At 41.3% G+C, this 9,828-nt stretch overlaps 1 protein-coding gene across 2 annotated transcripts in view; it reads right to left on the bottom strand.

The window, feature by feature from the left end:
• Positions 1–204: 204 nt before the first annotated feature.
• The window catches only part of LOC133508988 (protein phosphatase 3 catalytic subunit alpha-like), a 40,227-nt gene continuing 30,603 nt past the window's right edge, over positions 205–9,828 (bottom strand). For both annotated transcript variants that reach the window (XM_061835601.1, XM_061835600.1), the window contains exons 12-13: positions 8,823–8,920; positions 205–2,272 (exon numbers count right to left, since the gene is read on the bottom strand). In XM_061835601.1, coding sequence (XP_061691585.1) covers positions 2,094–2,272; positions 8,823–8,920 — 277 coding nt within the window. In that variant the 3' untranslated portion in view covers positions 205–2,093. The remainder of the gene's footprint in view (positions 2,273–8,822; positions 8,921–9,828) is intronic.

Raw genomic sequence — 9,828 nt, 5'->3', positions numbered from 1 at the left:
ATCAACTAGGGGCACTTGAATTGAACATTCTGATGCAGTGTGTGTGTGTGTGTGTGTGTGTGTGTGTGTGTGGTGTGTGTGTGTGTGGTGTGTGTGTGTGGTGGTGGTGGTGGTGGTGGGGTGTTCTCCAGGAAATAAAGTCTCGGTATCGATACCAAAGGTTCATGCATATTTTATTCAAGAGTAAAAAAAGTGAATCGTCCCATGGGGCATGCTAACAGTGTTAGTGGATGAGAGTTAAAACCAAAAGAGCAAAAGAGAGTGAATGAGAGAGAGAGAGAGAGAGAGAGAGAGAGAGAGAGAGAGAGCGAAAACCAAGGCATGGCATGGGGGTTTGTGTAGGACGGGTGGGCGGGGGGGGGAAACACCTTTCCCAAAGCACAAGGAGCAATGCAACATAAAGAGCAAATAACAGTGAGGGAGAGCTTATATATTAAGAGTAATGTTCATAATAAATATAATAATCATAGAACCATAAATATCAAATAACAAGAAAAATCACTATTTATGGGAGTACATTTTTTTTTGCCTTTAAATTGTCATTGCAACATAACCGGGTTTCTCTGTTCAAATGTGTTTTGCTGCTTTTAGCTTCCAACCGCGCAATTTATATATTTATCCATTTATGTATTTTTTTTTCTCCATGCAATCATGCGTTTGGCTGCCCGAATGCCTGTGCCTTCGTATATTGTGTGGTATTCGACTCTAATTTGAATTTCATTGAAAACGATTCCTGCACACTGACAAAGCACAGAGTAATAAACGTGAACTCCACACTTTTGATTCAAAGTGTGCAGTGTTGTCGTTCTGTACAGCGCTCAAAGAAACAGGACGCAGGTGATGGAAAGTGGGAAGAAAAGTCAACATAATATAACACAAAGTGAATACAAAAAAAAGCGAATTAACTATGTACAAAATAAATTATTCATATTCCTCAGCTCGTATCAGCTAGAAAAAGAGAAGAAAAAAAATCCTACTATAGTGAAACACAGAGCACAGATAGAATTCACATTATTATCAAATAACTTAACTCTGCATGCACCGATGCGTTAACATAAATGCTTCACAAAGACGTTTTTTTTTTCCTTGATTTGTTCTCTTCATGAAAGCTTGAGAGTGTGTTTCTCCTGTAAAATATAATTTCCTACTTTTGAGGCCGGAGATTGTCGGCCATCGCTGCCGTTTGGTAGCGAAAGGGTCGTGGAAACGGGATTAATGAACTATGACTTCACATTTCAAACACAGTTCCCTCGCATACATAAAGCATTCTATTTCCGCTAAACTGCATCTTGCATCGTGTGTGCAAAATAAAACGTTCAAAGAATCCCATTTCAGCCTAGTTCCAGACGTTTTCTTTTTTTTTTTTTTAAATTCCCCGAGAGCTAGTTAGCCTGAGACCAGAGGGGGGTGAGTGGGCCTCCACTCCAAATGGAGGTGCCGTGCTACAAAAGCAAAGGAGAATCTCCGCCCCACAATGTCAGACAAGGGCTCAGATCCGTCTGCGGCTTCGATTATCTTTGAGCAACTCTGCTTGAGAAGCCACAAGTCTTCATCTTGGTGAAGAACGGAGCATTTGTCAAATATAACCGCATGGACATTGTTGAAGCATTTCAGCAATTCTATTTAAAAGAAAAAAAAAATCATACTATTGTAAATTTGGCTGCACTTCTCGTTTTTGGATGCAAACGGGAACGAGAGTCTTTGACGTCCCGGCAGGCCGCACCTTGACCCCGCCCGGTCCTTGTCAACACGACACTTTCCACTGTCCGCCCAGTGGGAGCTCCGACATGCACAGTGAATAGTAGCTACTCCCGTTCTGCTCATTTCAAGTACGTAGTTTCTGTCCGTCTGTGGTGCGGGTACAAGGGAGTTGCTGTTCTCTGAAAAGAGAAGCCTTCGTCAAGTCCGGCCACACTTATGCCTTTAATATACAGTAAAGAGAAGGGCTATATAATCTTGTGAGCGTGTTTGTGTGTTTGAAATACTGCATTTGCTTAGTGAGTATGTCTATGTACAGATATCAGTAAGGATGGTGATTATAAGGTTGTTGTAACTGCAGAAACTGCATCCGGCCGTGTGACAGTCCACATCCATCACTGTATATTGCTGTTGCTGTCGGTCCCATTGGGCTCTCCCATATTCATGCGGCCCATTGACAGGCCCACGCTGTTGATGGCGTCACGTCGCGGCGGCATTCTCTCGTTGATCCGGTCCAGACCTTTGGCCTCCTCGAAACTGCTGATCCGGTGCTGCGGGGAGAAGCCTCGGATGGCTGCAAAGACAAGCAGCCCCGCACAAACGTGCAAAAAACATATTATTCAGATGTTTGACAGGAATGTGTGCAGCAGCAACACTCTTGAAAGAAACCCTCTCGTCTCAATGTCAGTCTTTCATAAGTCTCAGTCGAATCTAATTCAACTTTTTAATGCTTTCATTGAATCCCAGCCAGCACAAGCAGATCATTTGGTCCTGCCGTTCTCCCTGAAGCTTTGGGTTTGGATAAACAGATTTCGGTCACACTGCGCATGTTCTTATTGCAGTATCTACACACATCAGGCAGTGTTTATCTGTTGTTCTCAACGCTGAGCCTGGATTAGCTGGAGGACCTAACTACTGATCCTAGATCGGCAAAACCCTGAAGAGGGAGTGTGGATGAAACAAAGCGCAGCTGTACACAAGTGGCCATTCATTTCGTCTCTCACGTGTGTAGTCATGTTTTCATTTATTTGACTACTTAAAATAGCCGACTTGTTTAATTGGGCCTAACGGAAACAGTTGATGCTCCACTCTGTACACTCATAAACGTAGTTGGCACAACAACTGAGGGCTATTCCTAGAAGAAAAAAGATTAAGGTTTTATGTGGATTTCTTTGACTGTCCTATGATGTCACACAAAAAAAGAAGCAGTGGGTTTCCAGCATGTCTAGTTCCAATCCATCGACATGTGTCTCTAACTTAAATGTTGCCATTATACATAATATGCAACACTGATTCCAATGAAGTTGGGATGTTGTGTTAAATAAAAACAGAATACCATGATTTGCAACTCACGTTTAGCCTATATTTAAATGAATAAACTAAAAAGACAAGCTATTTAATGTTCAAAACTGATCAACTTTATTGTTTTTAACAAAATAACTATTAACTTTGAAATTTATGGCTGCAACATGTTCCAAAAAAGCTAGGACAGGTACTGAGAAAGTTGGGGAATGCTCATCAAAAACCTGTTTAGAACGTCCAACAGCCTAACTGGGGAAGAGGTGGGTGCCATGATTGTGTAGAAAAGAAGCTTCCCTGAATTGCTCAGTCATTAACAAGCAAAGATGGGGTAAGGTTCACCTCTTTGTAAACACGTGCGTGAGTCAAACAGTTTAAGGACAATGTTCCGCTATGTACAATGTCAATCTACGGTTCGTATTATCACCAAAATGTTCATAGAATCTAGAGAAATCACCGCATACAAACAGCAAGGCCGAAAACCAACATCGAATGCCTGTGACCTTTGATGCCTCAGTCACAACTGCTTCAATAAACAATATCAATGTGTAAAGGATATCACTACACGGGCTCAGGAACACTTCATAAAAACAATGTCAGCAAGTATAGTTCGACGCTACATCCAAATGTGCAAGTTAAAACTCTATTATGCAAAGTAAAAGCCATTTATGAACAACACTCAGGAACGCCACCAGCTTCTCTGGGCCTGAGTAGGATGGACTGTTGCGAAGTAGTAAAGTGTTCTGTGGTCCCACAAGTCCAAATATCAAATTGTTTTGTAAAAATGTGGACATAGTGTCAAAGAGAAAAAGAACCATCTGGGCTGTTATGGACGCAAAGTCCAAAAGCCAGCAGCTGTGCTACGGGGCCATGTTAGTGCCAATGGCATGGGTAACTTACTCATCTGTGAAGGCGCCATTACTGCTGAATGGTTTTAGTGAAACTTGTGTTGCCATCCTACGCAACATCTTTTTCACGGACGCCCCTGCTTATTTCAGTAAGACAATGCCAAACCATATTCTGCATGTGTTACAACAACGTGGCTTTGTAGCAAAACAGTGCGGGTGCAAGACTGTCCTGGCTGAAGTCCAGACCTGTCTCCCATTGAAAATGTGTATGCATTGTGAAACGTAAAATACAACAGCAGAGACGCCAGACTGTTGAACAGCTAAAGCTGTACATCAAGCAAGAATGGGAACGAATTGCACCTGCAAAGCTTCAACAATTAGTGTCGTCAGTTCCCAAACGTTTATTTAATATCGTTAAAAGAAATGTGATGTAAAACACTGTTAGACATGATCCTGTCCCAACGTTTTTGGAATCGTATCGTGTCAAATCGTTATGTTTAATACAAAGTCACAACTTCATTGGAATTGGGGTTGTGTAGCACAAGCTCTCCAAGAAATGACATCATCATCTGGGTTTTTGAAAGTGCTTGAAGGCATAGTAACACTCATATTCCTGTTTGTAAAATCTAAAGCAAAATTGCCCCCAAAAAATCCTTATTTCATTTTTCTGTCTAGCAAAAATCCTAGTTGACCTAAAACAGGAAAAGTTTCGTCTTATTTAATGTCAGACAGTGTGAGGAAAAAAAAGTTTGGCTTGAGGCACATGGCTTTTAACGTGCACATACGCAGAGTACATATCCATGTACATAACTGTGTGTGCATATATATCATTTCACATTTTAGTAGCTTCTTCAGTGACCCAGTTTAGGTGGATGTGTAGTAATAACTACTGTACATATGCAAATGCAAACATCATATCAAATCAAACTACTAAAGCAAGACGACGACATTGACACTGAAATGCGATGACAGATACTCTCATTGAAAAGCAGCGCTAGTACTTTTTACGAACATGCAGCCACTTATGAATATTCTGCTTGACAGTTTACCTGTAACACTGGGCTAAAGGTGTATACATCACAGAAAAAAACAACAACAATACAAGCAATACCCATAATTTATTGACTTGAACAAATTATGGGCTGTAGTTCATATAACAGACAAGAATAAATACACAAGTCCAAAGTCCAAAAAGGCTGTGTGAGCAAGGATTTTCGAATATTCAAGTTATGCTTAATTATAGTCCTTTTCTCAAAGATCCTTTGGGATTTGATGCCTGCAACACACTCGATGAAGCTGGTACATTCATCTTTTTTTTAGGTTTGGTTTTGGAACTGAGGATACAGTCAAATTAGATTTTCAAAATCATTAATCATCGTTCAGCAGTTTGGACTACACGAGCTGATGTCAGTGCCCTCAGAATATTATCTTCAGTACTGACGCGTCATGCCATGACTTTTAACAAATCCCATACAATTGGAAATGTACCTTTTTTTTTTAAGGTTCCTCATCTCTTAAGTTATATTTGTTAAAGCTGGCACTGTCTCTTTGGTCTTAGTTTCCATGAAGGAGCAGAGTTTTTTTGGGGATGGAGCGCTTGCTTCGGGGCCAAAGGCACATATCCAGTATTTTCCTTTCCTTTTAGCTCAGAGATTTCCACTTTATATTGGAAGATTTGTTGAAATTCTGGCTTGTGAATGAGCACCAAAAGATCAACATTGGAAAAATTTTCCGCTGCGTCCAGACAAAATTGGATTGTGTTACAAGCATTAAATTCCGCATTTGATTTGAAGGTTGACTTGAACATTGAAAAAGTGATTTCGCTAGCGTCGGGTGGAATCTTCCGTCTCTAAAGCCAACCAACCCAAAATAAATAATAATCTGCATATTCTTTTTAACCATTAACTGCCTTTTCAAAATGAATTGACCATTTCCAAAATGTAAAAAATGTGAAATCAACCAAATTTTGACATGGGAGGCTTCGGCTCAATGCCGATGAAATACAAACCGTTGCTCTACACAGAAGTCAACGATTTTGGGTTTGTACAAGCCAAAACGTGGCAGTTAATTAAAGCGTGCACTTAATAACAAAACCTTTGGACACACAAAACATGAAATACAAGTGCCATGATGTCAATCTGTTTGGTAGTTTTCCTTTATTTTGTAAGGTCTGCAGAGTGTCAAGGTTGAGACCTCTTATTTGGCAAAATGTTGGATAGTATAGAGCACTAATTTTTCTACGACTAATGCTTACCGTCACTGTCTGATAACTACGTATATCATTTATATTTCCCCCCCAGTTGACTTAATAAACTTTTGTACAATTCATAAAACAATTGACGAATATATGACTGTGTTTTCTTTGTGATCATTGGATGTAAGTTTCCTGTTAAGAATGTTTAAAGACCCTTTAAAATGAATTTAGAGGTTTTTCCAAATACCCTACATTGTGCGTGTTGTAAGATAAAACAGCACCACCAGAAATTATTCACACCCCTTTCACATGTTACAGACTCATTCTAAAGCTAATTTTGTTAGTTTTGCTAATGTAGTAATTTTTTTTTTAAAACATAAAATATTCCATAACGACAAAGTGAAAACATTTATAGTGATGAGTTTATATTAATGTAATAAATAATATATACATTTTCAATGCATTTGCACAACTATAAAATAGAAGTATAGAAATATAAGAGAGCAGCACTGTGGTGAATCTGGTTAGAGTGTTGGCCTCACAGTTCTGAGGACGGGGGTTCAAATCCCAGCACCACATGTGTAGAGTTTGCCTGCGTTGGTTTTCTCCGAGCACTCTGGTTTACTCCCATGTCCCAAAAACATGCATTAATTGGAGTCTCTAAATTGCCCCGAGGTATGAGTTGCGATTGGCTGAGAGCCAGTTACGGGTGTCCCCCGCCTCCTGCCCGTTGACAGCTGGGATAGGCCCCAGCACTTCCACCACCCGTGACGATAAGTGGCTCAGAAAATGGATGGATGAATGGATGTTATGGCACTGTCATTTGGGGATATATCATTTTTTTCATCTTTAGAATAAGTCTGTAACAGTAAAATGTGGAAAAAGTGAACAGGCCTCAAGGCCGAAAATGTGCATGATTTGAGAATTGTGTAGCCGTAATGTGAAAATAGTTTTTCACCATTTTAGTTTTCCAGATTTTTGGGGTTGTGGCTAAAATGCCTCGTGACGACGCAGTTTGGAGTTCGGCATGAGCCCCTCCTCCCCCACAACATCACATCTTGACGGCCTTTGTTCACATCAGTGGCTATTCAGTGCAATTGCGAGTTACTTATTTATAATTATTCGGTCCATCATACAGTTAGCTATCTAGCAATACCCACACTCAAAAATTACTTCTTCTGTGGATGCCACAGTATACAGAACACCTCACTATCGTTATTTACATTCCAGAGTGTTGTGTATTCTGTGTTAGTCAAGCTCACGCATGTTGGAATGCAAATCACCAAACGAGGAGTTTACAACGTGGACGAGCAAGTGTCTGGAAGACTGTTAGCTAGCGAACGAGATGGTGGCTAGCATTTCGTCACCTAGTGGAAAGCTCAGACATGAGCTAGTGGAGGCATTAGGTGGAACATTTGCATGGCTCAAACATATAGGAATTTGTAGGCATAAAAAATACGCTTGACGTATTATTAGATTGGCAGTAATGTGGGGCATGGTTACAATGTATTCAGCAGACGGCGTTCAAGAGCTGAATGCTCTTGCTGTATATCCTTGTATATACGTGACCGCTAATTCATTTCCATTTCCAGATTGATTGCATGGTCACCTTCTACAGCACCTATAACATATTTCCCCAAAATAAAAATAAAAAAGCAGACAAAAACGAGTTCACATTGACCCCTATCCCCCTCTTCAATGTTTACACACACCCACAGCCCTGATGTGTGTGTGCGCGCAAAAATGTATCAAAATTCCGTCGTAATCAATATTACTGAGCGTTAGACTATGAACAATGTAGGTATGCTGGGAGAGGAAGATGTGAAGTAGTTGGTGGCTTAACCCCACCCCCCTCCAAAAAAAAAAAAAAAAGGAAAATGAAGTGTACGTACGTTTGAATATAAACGTGTCTTAATGTGGTGACTTGAGCGAGCCGTGGTTATCGCCTCTCTGAGAGCTGATGCAGTTAGAAAAGCTCTGTGCAACATGGGCTAGGAAAATCTATGAATTTATGAGCATGGGTGGCAAAGAGCGCAGCCATGCTGCTCATACACCTCCCCCCTCCAACCCCTTCCCGCACAAACACACACACAGGCACACTGATATGAGTGGCTTTACCTTCAGCATCCTTAACTGTCTCGATGGCTTCTATGGCCTCAATGGTAGCTGAATGATGGTCAGACAGATAAGAAGAGAAAGAGGGGACAGGAAGAAAAGACGAGTGAAGGCTGAAACATGCGTCTGTGCAGATAGATGTCTGGATATGATAGCGTTTGTGGGGTATGGAAAATACAGGCCCCCTGTTGTCAACGTGTGTGAAACTTGCGGATCCCTGACTCCAAAGCATGTTTCGGGCACAATCCGCGTGAGGCCTGGAGAGCAACACTGAGGGCAAGCCTAGGGCAGGTTAGAGCGCACCTGGGGTTAGCAGTAGCTTTAGCTCACTCACACACTATCTCTTCCTCTCCTCTCCAATACTATTCTTCACACGTACAACCAGCAGGCTGTTAGTATCCTCAGCACCAGTGAAGTGAAGTGGAGACAGGGAATGAGTCCGTGGTGTAGAGAGATGACATGAGATAAACAGCAGCAGTGTGGTCCAAAGCATATGCTTTGAGTGTTTTTCTACTTACTCGTGTGTGTGTGTGTGTGTGTGTGTGGTGTGTGTGTGTGTGTGTGTGTGTGTGTTTTTTAACTGTGTGTCTGGAGGAGAGCTCTGGGTAAGGCTTGACAGTCAAATGCGTGTGTTTGTGTTCGTGTTTAGGATTGTGTAAAACGCTTACCGCTCTGCAGAGTCTGTTTGCCCCCTGACAGCACTCCGCTTGGCAGCATACCTGTAGGGGTCAGTCCCTTCAGTGTCAACACGTTCTCACTCTCCTCCCTAAAATTCAGTGTGTGTGTGAAAGAGAGAGAGAGAGATTCACAGAAAAAAGGGATGGTAAATGATAAGATTGGGAGCACATACCTGTCTACATTGTCACTCAAACGACGCATTTCAAGAATGCAAAAATTCCGAGGCTATGGAGAGGAGCTTGCAACAGGCTTGGTTTATGCCCGCACCTCGCAAGTAAACATTTCACAATCCTGTGACAAATCACCCACTCCTTTACGAGACGCTGTTACCAACATCAGCTGCTAAAGTTGTCAAAGGGAGTAAAGGTTTTTACGAGGAAGACTGCGCGTATCATTTAAAAAAACAAGTCTGTGTGTGCACTTGCGCGAATGTGTGTAAATGTCTCCTCTTTTTTTTCCAATTACTCATTATAACAAACACAGAGTCATGAGGGAAAGCCAGAAACTTTTTATCAAGATACATAGCAACTGTTAGTTTTGGAGGGAAAAAAAGCACAATGTTAACAGTGTATGACAGTTCAGAATGTTCCGACAATGGACCTTTCCGACCTGTCAATCACTCGTACGATAATAACCAATAAGATAGCCACTTTGTCTTAAACCCTGGCTTGACACGTCCCTGCCACCATGTTGTCCCACAAGCAATGCTGGTTGTCAGTAATGTGCGCTTTAAAAAGTTAATGTTACGAAGAAAATGGTCCTCAGATGCGCTTGGGGAACGTGCAATTCTGATGAAAGATATCCTCCTCGGTTACAAGGTCATAAAAGGTCATTTTCCAAAGCCTAAAACATAGTTGACGAAGTGTCTACGAAGGATTAAGGCTCGCGGAAGACCGCACGTACAACTAAATGTGGACAATATTAACAAACACAAGGCTGTATGTTCGAAGGTAAGTGAGGGAGAAGTATCTTCTCTGCGTTTGATTGAATTATTAT

The sequence above is a fragment of the Syngnathoides biaculeatus genome, chromosome 11, assembly GCF_019802595.1.
Source record: "Syngnathoides biaculeatus isolate LvHL_M chromosome 11, ASM1980259v1, whole genome shotgun sequence".
NCBI lineage: Eukaryota > Metazoa > Chordata > Actinopteri > Syngnathiformes > Syngnathidae > Syngnathoides > Syngnathoides biaculeatus.
Note: the sequence above shows the minus strand (reverse complement) of the source record. Positions and strands in the feature narration are given on the sequence as shown.